This window comes from Ictidomys tridecemlineatus, chromosome 4, assembly GCF_052094955.1.
Source record: "Ictidomys tridecemlineatus isolate mIctTri1 chromosome 4, mIctTri1.hap1, whole genome shotgun sequence".
Lineage (NCBI taxonomy): Eukaryota > Metazoa > Chordata > Mammalia > Rodentia > Sciuridae > Ictidomys > Ictidomys tridecemlineatus.
Window position 1 is genome coordinate 189,324,977 of NC_135480.1, and position 24,767 is coordinate 189,349,743.

The window sequence follows — 24,767 nt, forward strand, 5'->3', positions numbered from 1 at the left end:
TAAGAGTTCTTCTCATATAGTCGTCACATAATAAAGCACTGAAAACATGTGAAGTGCTCAATAAATACTGTCAGTGTGTTTTGGAAATTAATAGAAACCAATGACCATCCCCAGTTCCCTAACACCCAATAAAAAGAACACGTTCAATTGCTATAAATAAAGATAGTCCTAACCTCATACTAACATGGAGCTCCAAATCTAAAACAATTTGCACAAGAGTGAAAAATGCTAGCAACTGACAAACAGCCTCTCAGTTCCTGAGTACAGGATGATGTGGCAGGTAGAAGTGGGTAATTAAGAAGGGGCTCACTAATTTTCCCCGGAGTAGAGGCCTTAAAATAAGCTTCAAGAAAAACAAGATATGCTCCTTGGAGTCTTCTCCATTTGACTGAAGATTGCTGTTTTGGATTGGATGTGAGGTGTCCCCCAAAAGCTCACGTGTGGGGCAATGCAAGGAGGTTCAGAGAAGAAATGATTGGGTTATTTGACCCTTAACCCATTCAATGAATTAATCACCCGATTGGATTAGTTGAGTGGTAACTGAAGGTAGGTGGGGTAGCCAGAGGAAGTGGTTCACTGGGGATGTGGCTGTGGGGTATATATTTGCATCCCGTGAGTAGAGTCTCTCTCTGCTTCCTGATCATGATGTGAGCTGCTTCCCTCTGCCACACTCTTCCACCGTGATGTTCAGCCTCACCTCAAGCCCTGAGGAATGGAGCCAGACTTCTATGGACTGAGACCTCTGAAACTGTGAGCCCCCAAATAAACACTTCTTCCACTAAAATAGTTCTTGTCAGGTCTTTCAGCAGTGGAAAAGCTGTCTAAAACAATTGCCAAAGACAGCAGGTACAAGGGTAAACATTGTATAGCATTTCAGAGGCTGGAGAAGAAACCTCTGGGGAGTAAGCAGAGTTTTTTCCCCCAGAACAGCTTAAAAACTTGAAGAATTCCACTGAGTGTGATGGCACACACCTGTAATCCCAGCAAGTGTGGAGGCTGAGGCAGGAGGATTGCAAGTTTGAGGCCAGCCTTAGCAACTTAGTGAAATAATGTCTCAAAGTATAATAATAATAATAATAATAATAATAAAGGCCTGAGAATATCTCAATACTCAAGTGTCCCTGGGTTTAACCTCCAGTACCAAAAAAGAGAGAGAGAGAAAAGAAGAAGAAAAGAAAGGAAGGAAGAAAAAAAAAAAAGTTCCCTGATTGAAATGACAATCTTCCTAGGACACCTACAAGAACCACAGGAGTGAGTGGTGGGCAGTGGACAGGAAACATCATGAATAAAGAAAGTCTGGTTGCACCTAGGCTCTGGGATTTCAAAGACCTGTAACTTCAGAAGGACTGATATAAAATGGCCAATATTCTATTCTGCCAGGCAAGATCTTTTTTTTTTAATCCCCGCCCCCCGCAAAATTACTAACACCATAATTTCATAAAGAAAGGACAGATTGGGGCTGGCGTCCTGGCTCAGCAGTAGAGCGCTCACCTAGCACATGTGGGGCTCTAGGTTTGATCCTCAGCATCACATAAAAATGAATAAATAAAATAAAGGTATTGTGTCCAACTACAACTAAAAAAAATTTTTTTTAAATAAAGAGAGGACAGATTAGCACCTCAAAACAGAAAAGAAAACTACTTCCGAATCCTTATAAATTTGTTTAATGTAATCTTGTAAAAATTCACTCTAGTCTCTCTCTCTTTGGTCTTGGTCCAGTGCACACCTGTCAATCACACTGATCCTTGTTTGGGAGCCAGCAGTTCACTCAGTTGCTGAAGGAGCCCACGCAAGCTACCTATTCTGATGAACCTCTCTGTTCCTTCACTGGAGCAAACTTTGGGAAAATCTGTGGAAGATGGTCTCTAAGGACAGCTACCAACAATTCCTCCCCTTGCATGCTATATCTCAAGAATCTGATTCAATTTCAAAAAAAAAAAAACAGTGGAATCAGTTCCCCCTTTTGTTAGGTTGGTCTCGAGACTTGCTTTGCCCAAAAGAACAGAGCAGAAGTAACAGCAGAATGTCGGACCCAGCTCATAAGAAGCATGGCGGTGGGGGCTGGGGCTGTGGTACATTTAGCTCGGTGGCAGAGCACTTGCCTGGCATGTGTGAGGCACTGGGTTCCATCCTTAGCCCTACATAAAAATAAACAAAACAAAGAAGAAGCATGGCAGCCTCCCCTTTCCTTCGCTTGGAATTTGGTGGCCATTCTGTAAGGAAGTCCAAACTATTGTGCTTGGGAGAAAGGCCACTCCAAGGGGCCTCCAAAATGAGACATCATGTGAAGATAGAGGCCATGCGAAAGAAAACTGAAGTGCCCTGGCCTCTAGTCAGCATGGAGGCCCTAGACATGTGGGCGAGGCCTGCTATTACATGCTATTAACTGCAGCTCAGCCCAGCCACCGGCTAAATGTACCACAGCAGATGAAGCAGAATCACCCTGTGGGATGGGACAGCACAGCACGGTGGGCTGTGCAGCAATACATAACCAAGACCCCTTGACAAATGAAGAGTCAGCAAAGTCCAAATAAGTGAGATTAGGGGGCTGGGATGTGGCTCAAGCGGTAGCGCGCTCGCCTAGCATGCGTGCGGCCCGGGTTCGATCCTCAGCAGTACCACATACCAACAAAGATGTTGTGTCCGCCGAGAACTAAGAAAAAATAAATAAATGTTAAAATTCTCTTTCTCTCTCTCTCTCTGTCCCCCTCTATCACTCTCTCTTTAAAAAAAAAAAAAAAAAAAAAAAACAAATAAGTGAGATTAAGAGAATAACACGTCAATTTTAAAGGGGGACCTCTGAGAAGACAATTAATCTTAGAAACTAAGCAAAATATGAATGCTAAAAATAAAAACTTGGTGGAGGCATTGAATATAGGTTACTTGCCGATGGGGAAAAAAAAATTTTGCAAATTCCAACTTGAGGAATTCTCCAAAAATAGATAGTAAAAAATTTTGTGAGACAGAAATAACAGAACAAACGCCAAACGTTATGGAGACGAATCCAAAATATTCAATATCCACTTAAGAGGAATTACCAAAGAGAAGGGAGTGAATATACAAAAACTAGTCTCAAAGGGGAAAAAACAAAAACAAAACTTCAGCTTATGCTTCAAATCTGAATAGACTTTTAAGGCAACAGGCATGTCATTCTCCTGAGGATGATATAAGGCATTAGCTGAAAAATAAAACTTGAGCGTGGCCAGCAGGCTACGGGCTGACCACACCTGCTGCCTCCCTTTGGGGTTCTCACCCTTATCTCCAAGATTGGGATCCCTTGGGACCACCCCTAATTTTTCCATACCCCAAGTGCAGGATTCCTACCTTCCTCTTTTCCCCACCATGAGGTAGAAAAGACAAAGGTGTGGCAGCTAGGGAAGGTAGTCTTTGATAGGAATATACGAACCACTTCAACACCTCACTCTAACACGCAGGCCACATATTGCCTGATCCAGTTCACAGGAAGTCTCCAGAACATGCCAATCTATAGAGACAGAAAGTGAAGCTGTGATTGTCTAGGTCAGCAGGAGGTGGGAAGCAGAGAGACAATGGGCATGGGGTTTCATTTGGGGGAGACAAAAATCTAAAATAGGTGGTAATGGTTGTGTAATTCTGTGAATATATTAACCACCACTGAATTGTTCACTTTCACTTTTTAAATGGGTATATTTTAGGGCATGCAAATTATATCTCAATGAAGCTGTTACTTAAAATGAAGGGGCTGTGGTGTAGCCCAGTGCTAGAACACTTGCCTGGCACATGTGAGGCCCCAGGTACAATCCCCATCATTGCAAAAATAAATTTTAAAAAAATTAGAGCCATTCCAAACCTCACAGAATAAGAGAAGAATATACCTTCTGAGAAAAAGGAATGGTAACCTATGAAGAGGAGACCCATTCTGACCTAGGACTTCTTGTCTGAAACACTAAATGCTACATGGCAGTGGAGTAGTATTTATAGTTCTACGGAAAGGGGAACGAAACATCATGCTCTATTTAAGAAAAGAAATGACATTTTAGAACATGAATGATCTCGAGAATTATACCACTGACATTTCTTTTCTGAAAATAATTTTGAGAAAATACTCCAGCCGGTGAAACATCCGAAGCAATAAGGTCAAGTAAGGGGAGGGGCTGCTTAGAGATGCAGGGGTCATGAAAAAGCTGAATATCTTCTTCAGTTTTCTCCATATTCATCATTTGTTTAGGAAAATGGGTTTTGTAGATGGTTTGAGGAAAAATCTGAGTCCTTACACCAGTGGAGTCTTAGAAAAGAACCCTGTGAACATATTTCACCATATTCAAGAGAGACTTGGAAAGGAACCCAGAAAATTGATATCCTGGAGCTTGAGCAAGTAACAGAAGGCAAGAGTCAGATGTGGGAGACGTTAACCTGGAGCCGGCGCTCAGGCATTTCCTGCTCACTCCAAAGAGGAGCAGTGGTGTCTTGGTCTGGACCTCTGGTACTTATAGGGTGGAATTTTGCTTCAACCTCCTTTGATCCAGAATCTTTGGCCTCTCTTTCCTTCCTGGGAGCTGGAGCAGTATCATGGCCCCATGTCTAAAGCAGAGTCAGCAAGAGTCAAGGAGCCACACAGCTCTGGACAGGAGAAAGCAACACACTCCAGGGAATGTACTTGCCCTTGGATTTATATTTCCTTGCTTCCTCCTTCTTCCAGAGAAATAGAACACAACTCTTTAAGAATGAAATTCAAAAAGCCAGGTGTAAAAGTGCACTCCTGTAATCCCAGAGACTTGGGAGGCTGAGGCAGGAGGATCGCAAGGCTCGACAACTTAGCAAGGCCCTAAGCAATTTAGTGAGACCCTACTTCAACAAATAAAAAGGGCTGGGGATATGGCTCAATGGCAAAGCAACTCTGAGTTCAACCTCTAGTAGCAAGAAGAGGAAGAAGAAAAAGATAAGGGGAAGGGGGAGGAGAACAAGAGGGGAGGGGTAGAGAAGATCCAGCTAAACAAAGGAGTGGGAGGGAAGTTCCATTTGGAGAAATCACTGGGAGAAACCTCAAGACAGCTACAAGTTAACTGGGCAATTCCCCAAAGAGAGCAAGCAGAGTCTCAGCGGCCCGCAGGTTTGGGTCTGAGGCCACATCAGGCTGCTCCAGAACCCACAATAGCAAGAGCTGAAAAGCTTGAGGAGATGGGAACAAGCCTCCTGCCCTGGGATCTCTAGCCTCATCTCCGAGGGGGTAGGACTAATGTCTAGGAATGACCTCACCACAGGCAAACCTACAGGATCCAGGCTTGGGAAGGAGGTTCCGGGAACTGATGAATGGCAAACATGTGTTCCCTAAATTCTTTTCCTGCCTTTACCCCCTTTCTTAGCCAGGGCTTAGTGCTGCTTCATTTCACTAGCAGCAATGGTATCACTCCCTAATGCCCCAAGAGATGAATTTATGAAAAAGAAAGTCGCTCCTGTAATCCCAGCAGCTCGGGAGGCTGAAGCAAGAGGATCATGAGTTCAAAGCCAGCCTTAGCAAAATCAAGGCACTAAGCAACTCTAAATAAAATACAAAATAGGGCTGGGGATGCGGCTCAGTGAACCAGCGCCCCTGAGTTCAATCCTCGGTACCAAAAAAGAAAAAGAAAAAGAAGGTTGCTGCTGCCATCAGGTTGGGACGCATCTGCAGAATCTGGAGAATTCAATGGCACATAGAAGCTAGTTTGTAGTTTGCAGGTTTTGCTGTAGAGCCTGGCCTCCCTAGAGTCCTTTTGGTAGGGAGATGACTGCCTTAGGCCTCGCCCCTGTCAGTCGTCAGTCCACCCCAGCACACCACCCTCACACAGAATTGCCACAGACCTTCTTCCTGTGCCTCATGACAAAGCTTCCGTGATTCCCAGGAGGCATTCAGTTCTGGAGCCAGAACATCTTCTGGTTCTCCAGAACTGGCTGGAATTACCTCCTACTAGAACCCCTGCAACTCATTCCTTGTCTATTTTTGGTGGCCTCCCAGGAGGTCTACCCGCAACTAGCTCTTAAACTTGACTGTCACTCTATGAATCACAACAAACATCTGGCAGCAGGATTCTTCAGAATCTAGGAACCAGGCAAACACCAGATAATGGCTAATACCCCCAAATTTGCTAAGCTCCACTAATGTTTCCCTGGAAAATGTGATTTTGAAAGAAACTCAATACCAACAAGAAAGTCACCCATCAGTTTTTATAAAGGGCTAACCAGAGGCCTCAACCAGAAAGGCCATGGGAATGAGTGCCAACGGTTACGGGGTTTCATTTTGGGATGATGAAAACACCTAAAATGAAATAGTAGTGATAGTAGCATAACTCAAAACCACCGAATTGTATACTTCAAAAGGGTGAATTTGGGGCTGGTGTTGTGGCTTAGTGGTAGAGTGCTTGTCTAGCAAGCAGGAGGCCCTAGGTTCGATCCTCAGCACCACATAAAAACAAATAAAGGTATTATGTCCAACTACAACTAAAAAATAAATATTTTTTTAAAAAGGGTGAATTTTGTAGAATGTGAAGTATATCCCAATTTCCCTAAAGGGGAATATCACTAAATAATTGCAAAAAGTAGAACAAGAAGCAGCAGATCCTGGATCGGGATTCGTTCTTTTGGCTGTCACCTATTGGACCTTTGCAAAAAAAATATTTTCTTCTTCCTGCTCCTCTCTCTTTCCTTCTCACTCCCCTTCCCCCAAGTCCTCTTCTCCCTCCTCTTCTTCCTTTTCCTTCTTCCTAACTTTCAAAAGTTGACTAAAGCCCTTGGAACTATACTAATAAATAAACAGTTATAAAAGGTTTTCCCAGCAAACTCCCATAGCCTTGAAAACACAATTTCAGGTGTCACATCCTCCAGAACATTTCCCTTCCTCGTTGCCAAGATAAGTGTCCCCCCTGGATTCCAGTCATCACCTTTGCTTTCCTGTGACTAACACCTATGAGGGTAAAGTTAGCTGTCTGCCTGTCACCTCTCACTGGCCCAGCCAAGTCAGGGAAGAAGTGCATGAGAAACATGGGATGAGTGAACTGAATCCTAGATCGTCATCTTATAAGGTTTCCATTAATCACTATCTTTTCTTGTTAATGTGCCTAATTTAATCTGTCAACACTGGACTTCTGCAACCATGTAGCTGGTAATTTGCTATCTGAAACCAAGAGGATATTATAATACATTTACTCTGAATGCATTCATTCATAAATCAGCCATATCCTCTGAGGGTTTCGCCTTGGTGCAGGTCAAGAGGGAGAATGGAGCAGAGCATCAGAAGCTGGCAAAGGGAATCAAAGCATGTTCCCCCCTCCCTCTTTCTTTTCCCTGAAAACCTTGAAGTAACTCAGAGCTTTTCAGCAGTCACAAAGTCTATGCGATCCATCTCAGGACCAGGAGTACTTTTCTGCCTCTCCTTCTTAAGGCCATTCAAAGATTTTCTTAGAAAGTCAGAGAGCCAGGGAACACAACGAAAAGGTTCTCATCTAGGAAGGAGATCCTCATCAGACACAAAATTTGCCTTGATTTTGGACTTCCCAGCTTCCAGAATCATGAGAAGGTTGAATTCATGTTGCAAGAAACTGGAAGAGTTCCGCCCAAACCTAAGAGCTGCGTGACAAGAGGCTGGCGGTCCCTGAGCGATGTGTCCCCATCATAGCGCGTGTTCACAGAGGGTCAGGGTGAAGCAGCTTAATGTGGACCCTGGAGCAAGTGAAAAATCAAGATGTCCCCTGCACCAGCTGTGTTCCCTGTCACTTCCTGATGCCTGAATGACAGTAATATTCTTTCTTCACAGCTCATTCATCAGTGAGCTGAAAATAATGCATGGTACATGCCACATATGAAATAAAAAGACAGCAAAATGGTGAAAATAAATTAATACTCGTCAAGTACAACGCAAACTTATTTCCCAGCACTTCCTTATTTAATATCTACCTCCCCTCATGAACTATATGTTCCTTGACTTAGGATCTGTGTCTTTCTGATATTTTACTATATCCCAGGACCAAGCACAAATATTTTTATTCATGAATTGGAATATAGGTGGTTTTTCTTTGTTTTAATAAAAATTTTAAAAGAAAGCTAAAGAGCTATATTATTATAACATGCTGTGAATAGAGCTTAGACAATAGAAGAGCCACTGAACTTTTTGGAGTTGTTTTTTTTTTTTTCACCTTTACATGCAACCAACAGATGACCAGAAATTTGACCAATAAAGCTATTGTGATTCCAAAAGTTGCACACCTCTCTCTCTCAGCTTGTTCCTACAGCAGGCCAGCCCACCTCACAGGGACAATGTTCTGACCCGATGTGAACTCACAGCTCAGTCCATCCCCATGTCCTTAGCGGGTGGTATGCTCAGAGCCGGTGAGTGCCAGAGCCACCCCAAAGACACCCCATTTGTAGTTATAAGAATTTGCAGCTGGCACAGCTCTCAGAGGGTCCCCCTTCAGGGTTCATGAGAAAAGTGTTCCAACACACAGAACCAGAAAAATAATATTACAATAACTCCCACAGACCACCCGTCACCATCAAAAATTCAGGAGATTTTCCAGATTCTGCAACTTAAAGTATCTTACAGGCATCATAACACTAGATACTTCATAATAACATCACTGGACACTTCAGGATGCATCTCCCAAAATAAGAATTTTATTATCCTATCTACCCCCACACCATTAACCCACCTCACAAAATTAACATTGATTCCCTCATAATCACTAACACTTAGTCCATCGTTACTCATAAAGGACAATCCCTCCCTTAAGTCACACTGAGTCTGGGATGGTCCTCGGCCCCTCCACAGCCCACATGCTGTTCTGCCTCACCAGGTGGCCAACAGCGCAGCCCCCTGAGTACCTGTGCAGAAGGTGCCATCATTGGGAATGAAGGTCTCGTTGTTGTTGGTGGCTCGATAGCCTTCCAGACAGACGCAGTAGAAGCCTCCCAGGGTGTTATGGCAAGACGTGTGTTTCCCACAGACCACCGTGGCTCCAAACTGGCACTCGTCTTTATCTGTTGATACATGGAAACAACACACAGAAAGGCCACCGTCCACACAGCGTTCAGTAGCCCAGACTGTCTCTCTACAAACCCAGGGGTAGCTGTGCTGTGACAAAGCTCACTGATCTAGTTTCACACCTCTTCTCCTTTCATATGCTTCCCAGACTAGGGGACCCAGGATTCTCTTGGTTGTGAGGCAGGTGTATCTAAAAACCAGCAGAGAAACCCCAAAGTCCAACTGGGCATCCATCTTATAAGAAGATTGGGAGAAGGGGACTCTTTTGAAACTTTTTCATACTTAAAAAATAAAGTCAAATCAAGGGCTGAAGATGTAGTAAGGGGTAGAGCATGTGCTTAACATGCACATGTGCTTAGAATGCACAAGGGCTTAGCATGCCCGGTTCAACTCTCAGCATGATAATAACAACAAGATTATCGCTGTTGGTGTCCTTATGTCATCAGCTTGGGGAAACAAACCCAGCAGAATCCCATTTTTTTTTCAGCTCAGCCATTCTCTTGGTTTTTCATGAAAGCCACAGGAGAAAAATATTATATCCAATGATTGAAGTGGAAATTTTTTAACATCTGAGCTGCCAGGAAACACAATGGTATCAGCACTGAAACCTCATCCCGGAACAGGGCTAAGATTATGTCAGGAACAGCTCATGCTAAGAGGGACTGTGAGTAACGTCAGTGAGGAGGGGCTGGAATGTGGATGCCTGTGAGGTCGCAGATGCCTGCCCTGTGAGTTTTTCATTAAACAATTGAAAATTGAAAGAATAAAATGAAAGTAAATCTCCATCCCACCTCTGTCCTCTCGCCCAGGGGTCAGCAAACTTTATCGCAATCTCTATTACATCTACTCACCCATGCTTGTAGAGCTCCGAAGCAGATATAAAAAATAGATAAACTAATAAGCAATGCTGTGTTCCAATAAAATTCTATTTACAAAAACAAGCAACAGGTCAGATGTGGCTTGTGGGCCATAGTTTGCCAACTCTGCTCCAGCCTCTATCTTCAAAGCGAACTCCTGGAACCAATTTCTTGTGTTCCTTTTAGAGCTGTTCCGTCCAGCTAGGTTTTCATTTGTTTGTTTGTTTGGAGGGGGGAGCTCATCAACTTGAACATAAACTAGTAGTTTGGCTTTTTGTTCTTTAGTGTTTGATTTCACTATGGGTTCTCTTGAATCTGTTTCATAATCTCTCACAACTTGCACTCAATTCTTACTAACTCAAAAATGCCCTCCAAGAGATCTGGGTTCTTTAACTTTTTCTTGTGTTACCATTTTAAAATTTAATGAAATCTGGAACACAATTAACAGGTGAAACTAGTGGTAGTAAAATTAGAGATGTTTGGGCCAAGGATCAAAAAGGTACACAGTGCTTTCAGATAAAAGTCCAGCTGTTCATAAAACAGGAGATTCTTGTCCTGTGTCACTGTTTCGGTGACACTGGGTTGGTAAAAGATTCCAGAATTCTGAAATCCCTTGGCTAAATACCATGGTATAGTGCTTTTGACGCATGTATAACCTCACCTGTAACTGCTGACCAAGTACTGTGATGTGCAGCATTCAGTGTTAGGGAATACATTAATGAGGCCCCCTCCTTCCTTTAAGAGAAGTGTCTATTGTTTAAAAGTAAAGGGACATTGAGAGTACAGCCAGCCTCCTTAAGAGAGAGAATTCATCTAGAGAAGGGTCAGGAAAGCTCATCCATGCTCCTCAACTCCAAGTACAAAAATTTCTGATTTTTGCATGTCTCTGCTAGCAAGGGGTCTGCAGAGTGAAGAAGGTTAGTAGGATAAATTCCCTCAGGAGCCGCAGACTGCCAAGCAGCCACACCTTGCATGGGTAGAACCCTAAAAAGCAAGGGTCAAAGAAGATGCAAGTTCAGGGTGCAGGAGGGTGATGATGGGTAAACTGACAGCTCCTTTCAGCCTTCCCAATAGCTGAGACCAGCAGCATAGCACCACAGCTTATGAAATATGACTTTTTTCAATGCAGGACTGATTGTTATTTTTCTTTAAAAAGGAAACACACACACACACATGCACGCACACACACACACACACACACACACACACACACACATGCACGCACACACACACATACAAAGATATCACAAGGCTGAATACATTGCCTATCTACAATTGCATGGCAAAATTATCAATATTTTTACTGCATGTGACAAGGTTGCAGAGAAGAAACTAGGTGATTATTGTCACATTTACTATTACAATACTGTTGTGAAACACTCTCTCTCTCTGAATTGGACTTAAATCTGGATATTGTCCATCTGTTGTGGCTTCTTATGGAAGCCACAAGGCAAAAAAATAATCTCAGATGCTTTCAACCTGAAGGACTTTGTATTCAAATCATCCAAGTTCCCCAAAGGGTCACACCTACAAAAATTTCAGAGGATGGATTTTGGTAGACATAAGACCAAAACCAAGTTAACTATTTTGCTAATTAACCAAAAAGTGCAATAGGAAATTATGATTTGTTTTTCCCCATGGTATTTATATAAATATTTATATATTTTTTTAAAAACACAGAAATCTAGAAATGCAATATTCACTTGAGTTGTTAAATTAACTCAAAACTTAAAACAGATCTCAAATTTCGGTTAGGTCAGAGAGTCAAGAGTCAAGTTTCCAGAGTCAAGTTCAATGACCTCTAACAGGAGGGATACTTCCTGGAAAACATGAGAAAAAGGCTAGAGCAAACACTAAAACAAAGATCTATTATAATAGATAAATTTTCACATCATAAAAACATGTGAACAAAATGTTTTCCCCCCAAGGACACCAACTCTTTTACACTAGAGAATCCTATTTCTTGATTCAATGGTTCAATCTAACCCACCAGTCAGAACTTACCAACACAGGTAGTCATCCCATTGCCCACAAAGCCATAGTTACAAATGCAGATCTTCTTCCCTTCTCTTTGCTGGCAAGTGGCATGTTCGTGGCAAGTGGCACAGACATCAATACCTGAATCATAATTTGTACATTTCAAAAAAAGGAAAGCTCACGATGGGATACATTTAGTTAATATATTTTAAGATAGCCAATTTTCTCTCTCTCTCTCCCCCTCTGGTACTGGGGATTGAACACAGCGGAGCTTTACTACTGAACTACATCCCAGTCCATTATTATTATTATTATTTTTTTGAGACAGGGTCTCCATAAGTTGCTTAGACTCTCCCTAAATTGCTTAGGTTGGTTTCAAACTTGCAATCCTCCTGCCTCAGTCTCCCAAATCTCTAGGAATATAGGCATGAGCCACTGCACCTGTTGGGAACCAAGGATTGAATTCCAAAATAAACAGGAAAGATCTAATCTCATCTTTAAAGACCTTCAAGGGCGACTTATTGCCCACGAATACAGGGCAGATTCCTCCATGTGTCAATCACCACTCTCATTCACCTAACTCCTGACAGACATTTCCTGCCTCCATGGTTCACAAATCCCAAACATGTAGTATTCTCTGGGCAGAAGAGGCCAATCTTTCCTAACAGACCATCTACTGTCCTATCTCCATGCCACGGTCCTGACAATCCTTCACCTAGAATGCCTACCTCCCTGTACACCTAGCTGGCACCTATTCCAGGAAGATCTCATTCTGTCTCAGTCTCCCCTATTTGTAAGAAAAAGGGAATGTCTCGTCCTCTGTGCTGACCTAACACCTGCACATTCCCAAATCAATCACGTTAATTTCTTGTCATATCTGATCCCAGCTCTGTCTTCCCAGTTTGGTTTTATATGAGCCGCTCAAAGACAGCAATTATGACCTTTGTCCAAACCTTATTATGGCCCAGCATAGACACTGTATTTTTATTGACTGGCTGGCTAAAGGGATCTGAAATCCAACTTGCTACAACTCAAAAAGTAAACAGAGGGGAGAGGAACACAGTTGCTTGTTACTCTATCCATTTTCCTTTTAGGGGCAAAAAAAAGGAATGTGTTTAAGATGTCAGGGAGATAACAGCCATTTCCCCACAGGATAACCACACCCCAATTACTTAGATAAACAGCAGAAATGTTTGAGGCTAAAACTCCTAAAACATCCAGATTTACCAGATGGTGATATATGGCCCAAGATCAAACAAGAATTTCCACCTGAGGCCATGGGGGATACTGTTTCAGCTCAGTGTCTGTAATTTCAGAAGTGGCCCAGTTAAGGAAGATTCCAGCATGGAATTTTATCTGCGTCTTGGCCCCATTATTAACCAGGCAATACAGGCCAGCCCTCAGGCTGCTCCAGGCACAAAGCAACAGACACTAGGAGATTTCTAAATATTCTGTGTCCTGTTTTTCTTCTTCTTCTTCTTTTTTTTTTTTTTAATGAATGATAATATAAAAATAAAACAAATTAATCATTACTAACTAATAACAAATTAATCATTACTAATACCAAATTAACCAGGGAATATTTACAAAATATATCTCAGACCAGGAAAAAAATGCAACTAATTTCCAAAAAGTAAAAAAAATGTATAGGTATTATCTTCCCGCCACAGAATAGTAAATAATAAATCTACAAAACATAATTCCAGTATCCCCTAAACAAAATATTTGGAAAACTACAAAACATTCTCTCAAATCACTTTCAGGATAGAGAAGATATCCAAAAATGAAATGTTTAATACTTGCTGTAAAACTTATATACTCCAGAAAATTCTAGTTTAATGTGTCTTTATATTTTAGCTTTGACTTTTTTTTTTTTTAGTGAGCAGGGATCAAACCTAGGGCCTTGGGCATGCAAGGCAAGCACTCTACCAGCTGAGCTATATCACCAGCCCCTTGTCTTTATACTTTAAAAGAAGGGCAGAAACCTTGACACATTAGCACATTACCCATCTGATGACATGGAAAAAAATCAAAAAGAAAGAAGGGGAAATAAAATATATAAAAGTCATAGACATGATCAATTTGTATACAACCAAAATTTTGGAAATTCTTTTTAAATAATGGTTCTTGGGTGCTATGGTTTGGATACCATCTAAGGTTGTCCTCCAGGGGTTCCTGTGTTGGAAGCCCGGTCCCCAGTGTGGCAATGTGAGAGGCCATGGAACCTCTGACAGGTTGGGCATCGTGGGAAATAATTGGGTCATTTGGAACATCATCCTCCCAAGGGATTAATTAGTTCTCATGATACCCCATTGACTTTCCACAGGAGAAGGGAGTTAAAAAGAGCAAGTCAGGCCGACTCCACCCTGTGGTTTCCTGTCTTGCCAAGTGATCTCTCCCTCAAGTAGTGCTTACACCATGATGCAGCTCCCATCAGGCCCTCACTGGAGGAAAACCAAAGGGGCCACCCATTCTTAGCCTTCTGGCCTCTAAAACTGTAGATTAAATAAACCTTCTTCCTTCTTTTTTCTTTCCTTCTTTCTTTCCCTTCTTAACTAAGTATCTCACTTCAGGTATTTCATAACAGCAACTGAAACAGACTAATAATATACTGGGTCAAGTCAAAATCTTCAGTTGTGCTCAACCACACAATGATGAATATTCACTCCAATTTAATGGGTAGATAGAATGCCATCCTATTAAAAACCTCAGATCTTGGGTGTGGAGTTTCAGTTTGGTATGATAGAAAAAGTTCTAGGGATGGATGGTGGTGGCAGCTGCACGACAAAGTGAATGTACTTGATGCCGCTCGGTTGCACCCTCTGAGATGGTAAATGGTACCACTGTATGTCTGTTTTACCACAATGATAAAAAGATACAGAAAGTCACATTTTAAAATGACTTTATTGGTACATTATACACGTACAAGAAAAGGGACCCTGGCTTAATTGTACAGTTCAATGAGTTTGACAATGTATACAACCATGAAACAGTTGTCTCAATCAGGATAGAAAATATGTGAATGGATAAACACAATTTCGAGTATCCGTTTGACAGTGCAGAATGAAGCTCAATAAATGTTTGTTACCCACAGCAACACAAAGGACGAGACAAAGGAAGGCTGCTCAGACCACCTGTAGAACAGAAAGTGCTGGGGTGGGGATGGAGTTGAAGCTAATTATCCAGCCAGGAGGACCCTAGTTTGCAAGGCCTTGTAGAATAGTCCTCTGAATTCTGGTGATTTGAGAGACCAAATGGTCTCCTGAAGAAAGAAACTTTATACTGAATAAAGAGGAAGGGAGCACAACTCCCACCCAAGGACAGACTGTGGGGACTGCTTGTGACCACACATCAGAGTTCCTTGTTCAACACCTTCAAGCTCAGTTAAGAATCACCGGGAGATAAGAGTGACCAATTCATCCCATTTTAATACTAAGTCCTGTGTCCTAGGAACCTCCCTCGTCTGGGTACAAACCAAGATGGCCAGTCACCCTGAAAAGAGAGGCTTGTTAAAAATACAGAATTCGGGGACTAGGGTTAAGGCTCAGCGGTAGAGCACTTGCCTAGCACGTGTGAGGCCCTGGGTTCAACCCTCAGCACCACGTATAAATAAATGAATAAAATAAAGGTTCATCAACAACTAAAACATATTATTAAAAAAAACAAAAACATAATTCACAGAGACTCCGATTTGGTGGGTGTAGGTAGGGCCTGAGACTCTGTCCTTCCAAGAAGCTCCCAGGTGGACCACAACATGAGTAGCACTGTAAGTCTAGCTCAACCTCAAGGACATCAGCCAGAATTCTAGAAGGCTAGGGGGAGGCAATAATGAGAGAAGTCTTCCACCAGTCTAGACTGACACACTATGTAGCTACAGGAACAATGTGACAGGGAGAACAAGCCAAGGGAAGGGGATTCTCCAGGCGCCAACAGAAAGGTCACCAGCCCTCTGCTACAGCCTGCAGGAGGGCTACGTCAGGGGTAACTGCATCCACGCCAAACACGACTTAGGCTGAGTGTGGTGGCACAGGTCTGTGATCCCAGCTATTGGGAGGCGAAGCAAGATGATCACAAGTTCAAGGCCAACCTAAGGCCCAACTTAGTAAGACCCTATCTGGAAATAAAATAGAAAGGACTGTGGGGTGTAGTTCAGTGGTAGAAGACTTGCCGGGCACGTGTAAGACCCTGGGTCAATCCCCAGGACTGCAAAAAATAAAAAGATGACGTCAGCTCTGTCATCAGCAGACTCAGTACCTGAGAGCAGAGAGGTGGCCCCATATAACTGAAGGGTGGGGTCCTCCAGGGATACCTAGAATTCCTGGCAGAGATTCCAAAATCTCAAAGGAAGAAAAGCCTGACAAGTACTTTCTGTAACTATCACCTTATCCTCCTGCTACGCTACCACCCCAGGTTCCCTCCCACTCTCCGCTCTGCAGAGACCAAGCCAGCCAAGCCCAATTCACATCCAATGATGAAAGGCTGAGAGGGGTTTAGAGGTCTCACCAAGACTAGAGTTGTCTCTCTTGCTCCCCAGTTATGCGATCTTAGGTAACTGTCAGCCCTCCAGCTTTAATCCTCAAGAAGGAAATGGTGTTGTCAAAATTAAATGAGAAATAAGGCTGGGGATATAGCTCAGGTGGTAGGGTTCTTGCCTCGCATGGACAAGGCCCTGGGTTCAATCCCAGCACCACACACCACACACACAAACACACACACACACAAAAAAAAAGATTAAATGAGAAATAGAAACACTGAAAAAACTTCTAAAGCACTATGCAAATTATATGAATCATATGCCTGTTTCCATAGACTGTTATTTTTGCTAGAAACAGTCATACAAGATGCAGGATTTGGGAGCTGGGGTTGTGGCTCAGTAGAAGGGTGCTTGCCTAGCAAGTGTGAAGCACTGGGTTCGATTCTCAGCACCACATATAAATAAATTAAAATAAATATCCATTACCAATTTAAAAAAAAAAAAGATGCAGAGCTTGGTATGTGGCAAAGTGGCAAGGAAAATGGGAGTTATCATCTTGCCACTTACTAGACATGTAATCTTGACAATCTCCGTGCTTCAGTTTCCTGTAAGTCTGTGAAATTCGAAAAATACCAAACCTACTTCATACAGTTTCTGTGAGAATTAAAGAGTAAATGAGTTAATACACACAAGGCAATTAGAATATGTTATGCATAGTTACACCACCACTCAACTCAACAACCCTGTTAGTGAAGGTATTAACTCCCACGTTACCTACTCAGCTCCCAATTATGCTAATGGAAGCACAATGGATACTCTTGACATAGAAATCCAATGCAATATCTTTGCTTGGACAAAGGCCTACCTATTCCCTAGAATTGATTATAGAAATCATAATATTCTAATTTACATAATCACTCCCTGCCTTCCCCACATCCTCCCAGCCTCCTGGGTAATACCTGGCTCACAATTTAAAGGTCAGCTTTGTCATCCTCTCAGCCTGCTCACCTGTCCCTCCTCTGCACAGCAATCAAGAAAACCTGTATCTCAGGATGGGCTGGGGCTGCTGCTTCCCTCTTTGCCTCAATACGCAAGCAAGCATTTAACTGCACTTATGAGATATCAGCTGATGGACTTTAACAGTAAGATGAAGAGATGCTGCTCACACTCAAAGGAAGAAGGGTGTGTAAAAGCACAATGGGAGTGCCTGAACTTATATCTGTCCTCATCTAACCCCCAGTCATTCACAGCGAGCCCAAACCAACCCACTGCACCACCTGCCTGAGATTCTATCTCTCAAACTTGTGGACATAGATAGGACCATCTAATAACCTCAGAGGAAAGCCAAAGGGGCCCAAAACTCAAGAAGAAAGGCCATTCCCAAGTCTTCTGTGACACTGCATAACATTGCATTGCTCTTAAGAAAGTGCACTAAATTCCAAAGATGGAAGGAACCTGAGAACACTTACATTCTCTCCTCTCCAACATCCTTGACAGGAAAAAGAAAGAAAGAAACAGAAACAGAAACAAAATGTAGCCTCTGCTTTAACACCCCCTGCAAGAGGGAGGGCAGCGCTACTCCCTCAAGCAATGTCACCACAGACCAATTCAACATCACATATGCCCCCACCTGACCAGGCCCAGGACTGATACCACCCTGCTAGAACCCTTAACCTTTCCTGGAATACAGTGGTTTTCAGAACCTGCAGCTTCCATTTGTCACCAAGGTCAACCAGCAGTGGGCCCCACACCTGGCCTCCAGACCAGAAACCAACCCACCAGAGTGCCCCAATCTCAACTCTGAGTCTTGAGTTAACTTACTAGACATGTAACCTTGCCACTTACTAGACATGTAACCATTACTTCAGGCCCTACCCCAAGGTTCATGACCTGCGGTCACCCACTTCTCCCACGCTGCTTCACTCCTGACCTTCTTAAGCCAGCTGTGCACCTTTTTTCTTTCTTTTTTTCATTATTTTATTTATTTATTTTTATGCAGTGCTAAGGATTGAACCCAGTGCCTCACACCTGTTAGGCAAGCTCCGCCCCTGAGCTACAGCCCCAGCCTTGTGCACAAAAAAAAAAAAAAAAAAAAAAATCCCTGCTTCTCATTTCCCTTTCCCCTCTGCAGGTGAGTCCAACAGAGGACTCTGCTACCTTGAGCTGCAGACACACAGACACTAAGGAGCTCAGTTTTAGATTTGAAAAAGAAGATGAAGATGTGCCCAGGGCCAGGTCCCTGGAGATGGAACACGGGCCACAGTAGGGAGCTTCATCAATTCTGATCTTGCTCCCTTATTTAAAGCAACTTTGAATCACTCCAACACCATTCACTCTCTCCATCTGTCCTCCTGTGCCCTCACCTCCACTCTGAGGAGTAAATATGCTGCTGTAATTCACGGAGAAGGAGCGAAGACCAACCCAGGGAAAGAATGATTAGCGAAGACAGGGGCACCTCAGACAGAGAGGACAACTTCCCTGACCCTGTCTACCTTTGCTCCCCCAAGCTCCTCAAGGCCTCTGCTTGTCCTCTCTCTGGCCTTCCCCAACCCCAGCCAGGCCTGACCCAACAAGTCCCAGAGCCACTCCCAGACTCCGAGCAATGCCAGAGAAAGGTTAAGAAACAGGACAGACTGGTTCCACCCCTCCTCACCCATTCCTAACCTCTGGATTCCTCTGGGGCCTGGAACCCCACCCAACCACCAACACCCTACTCCTTTCCCAACTATGTTTCTGGAACTTTCCTCACAGCCTAGCCCCATCCCCCAAACATCCTCCATACCAATTAAATGTAATTCAGCTCATGTGAGGGACTGAACAGACAAGTGGACCATGGCCAGACATACATAAAAATAGAACTCAGGCCCCCACGGCAGCCATCCCTTCAGGAACTCAAACCTCAACCTCTGTTGCAATCGCCCGAAATGGACTTACTCAATAATAGCCAGCTTCCGTAATCTTTGCCCCCATTTCTAACTTAAGACCAACCAGAGAAAGCCAAATAAGTCCCCCTCACAGTCACACAGGATATCTGCTGCTAGTCAGCAGCCTCCAGCCGCCCCAGGCTGGACACACCTGCTGCCCTCCCTCACGTCTCTTAAACTCTCCGCCCCCTTGCCTGCTTTTGAGCCAAGTGTCCTGGCTGACTCCCATCTACAGCAAGCGCTCAATCAATAGCTTTTGCATGAAGAGGCTTTCTTTGCATGAGAACGAGAACTCCTTAGGAGTGATCTTTATTTCCAGTCACATTCCCAGCTCAAGCCACAAGCCCGACCCCCAAGGCTCTTAGCCTGATCAAGGTCCCATGGCCTGGCACGGGATCTCTGCTGTGGCAGAGAGAAGTGGGTAACTCTGATGGGCCTCCCGGAAGCCAGGACAACTGGGCTGGTTTTGAAATATGAATAGCACTGAGGAGATGGTTTCAGGAGAAGGAAACAGCAGTTCTCTTCCATTCTCCTCCTCCTTCCTTCCCCTTCCAGAGAGAAACCTCTCCTACTTAGAGTCCAGCTTTCCTTGGGCTCCATTAAATATCTCATTGATTTCTGCATTTTCAACTTCTCTCCCTCTCTACTGAATAATTCCTCTGTGTAAAATATGCTTAAATTGGCTTTACGCCACTCTGACCTGGCCAGCCCAAACAAATGGTGCTCTCCTTTTCCTTTTTTGAAGAGTGCCCTGTAGCCGCAGTCTCTGCCCTCACTCTAGTGCCTCTGCATTTGGTTCTCACCCCCTCTGCTCTGCTAGCTCTGGGTTGCTGCTGGCCAGACTCCCAAATCCAAAGTCCTTCCTGAGTCTGCAGCCCCTGGCTTCCCTGGCTGTGGTTTCCTCCATACTCTGCGAGTCCTGTCCTCCTTACCTACCCCGACCTACCTTGGCTGCCGCTCCTTCTTCCCTCCTTACATCCACATCAAACTTGGTCTTCCTCAAGAACCTGTCCTGGGTCTTCTTAATCTGGTCAACCTCAAGGCTTCAAATGACCTTCAAGCTTATGCATGCCACTTGCACCTATCTAGTGGCCAGTTGTGACTCCCTATTGATTTCATCTGTCCAAAATCCATACTAGCTCCCCAAATTTGGGATGTTCAAAACAATCATCTTTCTTCCCAGTCTTTTTTCTCCTCCCACAGAACCACAGATCCAAGTCACCCAGTCCCAAAACCTTAGTGTCATCTTCTTCCAGTGCCACTCCCACTTTCTCACCCACATCCAGTCCTCCTGCTGTCATTACTATGGATTCCATCCTCAGAACTGCCAGGCCAGAAACCCTGACCACTGCCTCAGTGAGCTCTAAGCCCCCAGGCTTTCTCCCCCATATTGTCCACTATGGAAAAACCAGTCACACATAAAACCAGATTCTCCAAGACTGGAAAAGGAAGGAGGCTCCATCAGGCAGTCCATTTCCTGGAATTCACCCCACAGCCTTTAGGAAGTTGCAGGTGGACTGGGGTGTAGCTCAGGGGTAGAGCACATGCCTAGCATGGCCTCGGTTCAAACCCCAGCACACACATACAGAAAAAGTTACAGGTGACCTTGGGTACCTACTGGCTCTACCCAGCCATCTTAGCCTAGCAATTCAACAGGACGCTGGACAATTTCCTAGGCTAGAGACTTCACAGGAAGATCCTGAAATGAGCTCCGAGTCTCTACAAGCTTTCATGGGCGCTGCTTTGGGAGACCAAGTCGGGGAAGGAAGGAGAAAAGATCACCCACCAGAGGGTCCGATATTACAAAACCAGTCACTCCAGAAAGTTGAGCCATCAAGACAGACACCCACCAGTGAAGGCAAATGTCCCAAAGAGAACTCAGGGGACAGAAATCTGAGCCACAAAGTCTCCTTACATGGAAATTCCCATCATTTCAAGTTTAGTGTTTGGTAGTTATTAAGGAAAGGTATGAGTGTGTGTGTGGGGGGGGGGGTGTGGAGGGGTCCTTATGCACACTTTTCATATCACTTCCTGTACAAAAACCCACAATGGCTCCCAGTGGCTTCCCACTACCCAGGAACAGCTACTCCAAATGCAGAGGTCTGCCAATCAAGGTACTTGGCCTCCTGGTGAGATCCAGTCTGTGTTCCCATTCCCCTTCCCATCCATCTGCTACAGACCAAGGGAACCACGGGCCCCATCCTGGGTGCCTCTGTGTGTGCTTCCCCCTCTTGTCCCGCATCTGGAATTCACTCACACATGTGCGGAGAGCTGTTTGCCCTCTCTGCTAAGAGTTAGCGCGACTTTGTTTTCCCAAATCCTCGATGGCCCAGCTCATGGGGCATTCGTGACGTCCACACCCCTTTCCCCTCCCCACTAGACGTGATTCTCCTATCTTCTGACCACCCACCCCTTCTCAGAGCACTCCGATCCTTCTGCCTTCCATCACAGTACCTCCCCTACTTGTCTGAATCCTCTCTGGTACAGTAACTCCCTCCACGCTCGGTGTTGCGTTTTGCGGAGGAGGAAAAACAACACCTACAACACCAATTGCCTAGAAATGGATCATCTGCTTGTCTGCCTCCTCCAGATTATGAGCTCAAAGGCGGCCAGCCCTGCACACTCCTATCTGGGGCGGAGAAGCTATTCAAGGACCGTGTAGTCAAGGAATGAATGAGCGGTCTTCCTGTAAACTTCCTCACCATATTTAGCATCCAGTTCTTCAGGGAGGTGAAAAAATTAAAGAGTAGAAAGTCAAGTGCTTGGGGTCAAGAATTTGTCAGGCAAAAGCCACCTCAGAGCCAGAAGCCCCACAGTGCAGCGGAACTCCCTCTCGGGCCCTCCTACTCCGGGTGCGGCTCTCCGATCGCGCCCAGCCCCCACCTCGCCACACGCCTCGGGGCAGCGGCCGGTTCCCTAGGGCGCCGGTCAGGCCTCCTCCAAAACCGCTTCCCCCCCGCAGCCTGGGGCTGGCGTGGGGCGCCCCTCGTGTTTCTTCCAGCTCCGCCTTCGCGATTCCAAAACGCTGGAGCAAGCTCCACCTGCGCTCCACGCCCCGGCTGCACGCTGGCCGGCGCAGGGGCGGGGAAGCGTCCAGACGCGGACGCGTCCTCCAGCGCCCAGCTGGGGCCTCCCGGGGCCCCCGCGCCGCACGTGTCCCCGCCCACACTCACCGGGGGCGCTCGGCGCTCCAGTAGTGCCGCGGGCCAGGCAGAGCAGCAGCAGCAGCTGCACCAAGCAGGCACGCGGGCGACCCGCGCCCCAGGGCCCCCGGCCCATGCCGCCGCGTCCCTCCTGGCGCGCCCGCGACTCCCCCTACGGCACTGGAGGCGCCGAGATAAGGCGGCGGGTGCCGCGGGGAGGGGGCCGGCCCAGTGGCTTCCGGCGCCGCGCGGGGAAGCGGAGGGCGCCTCGGGGTCCCCAGGAGGCCGGGGAGCCCGGGAGCCCGAGGGCGCTGGCCGGAGTATTCAGTCGCGCACCTCCTGGGTCCCGGGGGCGCAGGACAGGGTCCGGCCCTCTGGCCTTGACTTTCGGAAAGGGGGACAGACATTTAAAGGGGAGCCCCAGACTGTGCTAGGGAGGAAACGTCCGCGGTGCGTGCACGACAGGGACAGAGGGAGGCGCCCCCCACCCCGGGCGGCCAAAGGAGAGGGGCGGGGGGCACCGGGAAAGGACTCTTCCAGGACGTGGAAGAGCTGGGATGAGGTTGCTGCGGCTCCAAGGGAGAGGCGAGAGGGCGGGAAGCCGCGGGGCCCAGCACCCAGAGATAGAGAGGTGACCAGGTGACGGGACCTGAGGAGCCCAGCTGTGATGGCCCGAGGGCAGGCAGGAGTTCCCGCTGCTCCGAGGACGTCCAGCCTGGGGCGTAAGGGAGGAAGGAAATAACCCGCCTGAATGATGAGCTGGACGTGAGGAAGGCATCTTAGCGGCGAGAAAGCTGTGCTGTGAAGGGACAGGGACCGAGAGTGTGTTCTAGAAATGGAGTCGTGGTGCCGGGGATGGTGGCGCACGCCTGTGATCCCAGCGACTCCGGAGGCTGAGGCTGGAGGATCGAAAGTTCAACGCCAGCCTCAGCAGTTTGGCAAGACGCTGTCTCAAAGTATAAAAAGGACTAGGAATGTGGCTCAATGATTAAGTGCCTCTGGGTTCAATCCCTGGTACCAGAAAAAGACAAAGAAACGGAGTGGGGACCTCCTTAGTGTGGGGAGCGGATATCTGGAAAGAGACATTAATCGGCTGCGGTAAACAAATCCACATAAGCCAAGTAAAGGAGGCTGCTGAGAAACTGTAACAACAGGGAGTCGCTCTATCAAGAAGTGGGCCTGCACTGTGGGGTTGGGAGGCCTGGGGGCAGTCCCCTCCGGAGCTGCTGCAGGAATTGAGGCAATACAAGAAAAGCTCTGGTAAAAAGAAAAAAAAAAAAAAAGGTATGTTGACAGGCTTTGGAGTCTGGCTTTGGCAAGTGAGTGAAGAAGAAGAGAAAATGGAGTCCACTGGATTTTATGTCCGGAAAAGAGACATTTAAGTAGAATGTCCGGAAAAGAGAAGGAAAGAGAAATTACAGATGTCATTTAGATTTATGGTTTGGACAACTGGGGTGGACAGTGGTGGAAGCCACTGAGATAAACATCCAAAAAGAGATGCAGCTGGGGTAGAGCAGGCTGCAGGAAAAGAAAGATGATCCCCAGTGAAGGCTTTGAGCTTGTAATGCCCGTGGGGCCATCCAAGTGCCAGAGCACCCACTACTTCAACCCCTATCCACACTTGCTTTCTCTACCATGAGCTTGCCCTAAATCTTAACCACAGGAGAACACAGCCATATAAGGGCTGAACTTGTGCAGCCTTAAAAAGAAATTGTTAAAAATAAACTTCTAGACTCTTTTGTAGCAGACTTTCTTGCAAATTATTTTTGTTCAACAAAGATAGGGCCCTGCTTTGGAAAGTAGTAGATAGTGTGAGTTTTGCAATTATTTAGGCCTTTTTTTTTTTTTTTTTTTTGCTAAGCTCAGCTCACCATGAACTTTGAAATTATGAAATATTGCAACAAATTTGCCATTTATTTGAGACATTTCTTAACCAACCTATATCTCCATCTTCAACATACTCCTCTGTAAAATAAATTCAAATATTTATGCACGTATATACATTTTCAAAATATTTTTTAGTTGATGGACACAGTACCTTTATTTTATTTATTCATTTTTATGTGGTGCTGAGGATCAAACCCAGGGCCTCACATGGGCCAGGCAAGTGCTCTACCACTGAGCCACACCCCAACCCCTACTTTTTTTAAATTAGTGATGTCAGAAAAAATTCTCCAAAACTTGAGAATGGGCAAGAGAAATTACTGAGTGTCCTTTCCGGGTGTTGCAATGGTTACTGTCTGGTAGCCATTCAGAAATGCTCGCACCTTCTCCGGCTTGCTGCTGATAATTCTGTTTATACTCTGTAAGGGTAGAAGTTAACTTGTAGAAAACTGATGATAAAACAAAAAGTTCTTGTCTATAACAACGAAGATGAATGTTTTTCAGGAGAAATATAAGTGC

The 24,767-nt window shown here is 45.3% G+C and overlaps 1 protein-coding gene across 8 annotated transcripts in view; it reads right to left on the minus strand.

Moving 5' to 3' along the window:
• The window catches only part of Susd1 (sushi domain containing 1), a 117,064-nt gene extending 93,176 nt beyond the window's left edge, over positions 1-23,888 (minus strand). For 2 of the 8 annotated variants that reach the window (XM_078047956.1, XM_078047955.1), the window contains exons 1-3: positions 22,395-23,880; positions 11,851-11,964; positions 8,830-8,985 (exon numbers count right to left, since the gene is read on the minus strand). In XM_078047956.1, the coding sequence (XP_077904082.1) occupies positions 8,830-8,985; positions 11,851-11,964; positions 22,395-22,500 (376 nt within the window). In that variant the 5' untranslated portion in view covers positions 22,501-23,880. Of the gene's footprint in view, positions 1-8,829; positions 8,986-11,850; positions 11,965-19,231; positions 20,682-21,923; positions 22,079-22,394 lie in introns of those variants that run through there. The other 6 variants (XM_078047960.1, XM_078047959.1, XM_078047957.1 and 3 more) reach the window with 6 other exon arrangements.
• Positions 23,889-24,767: the final 879 nt, after the last annotated feature.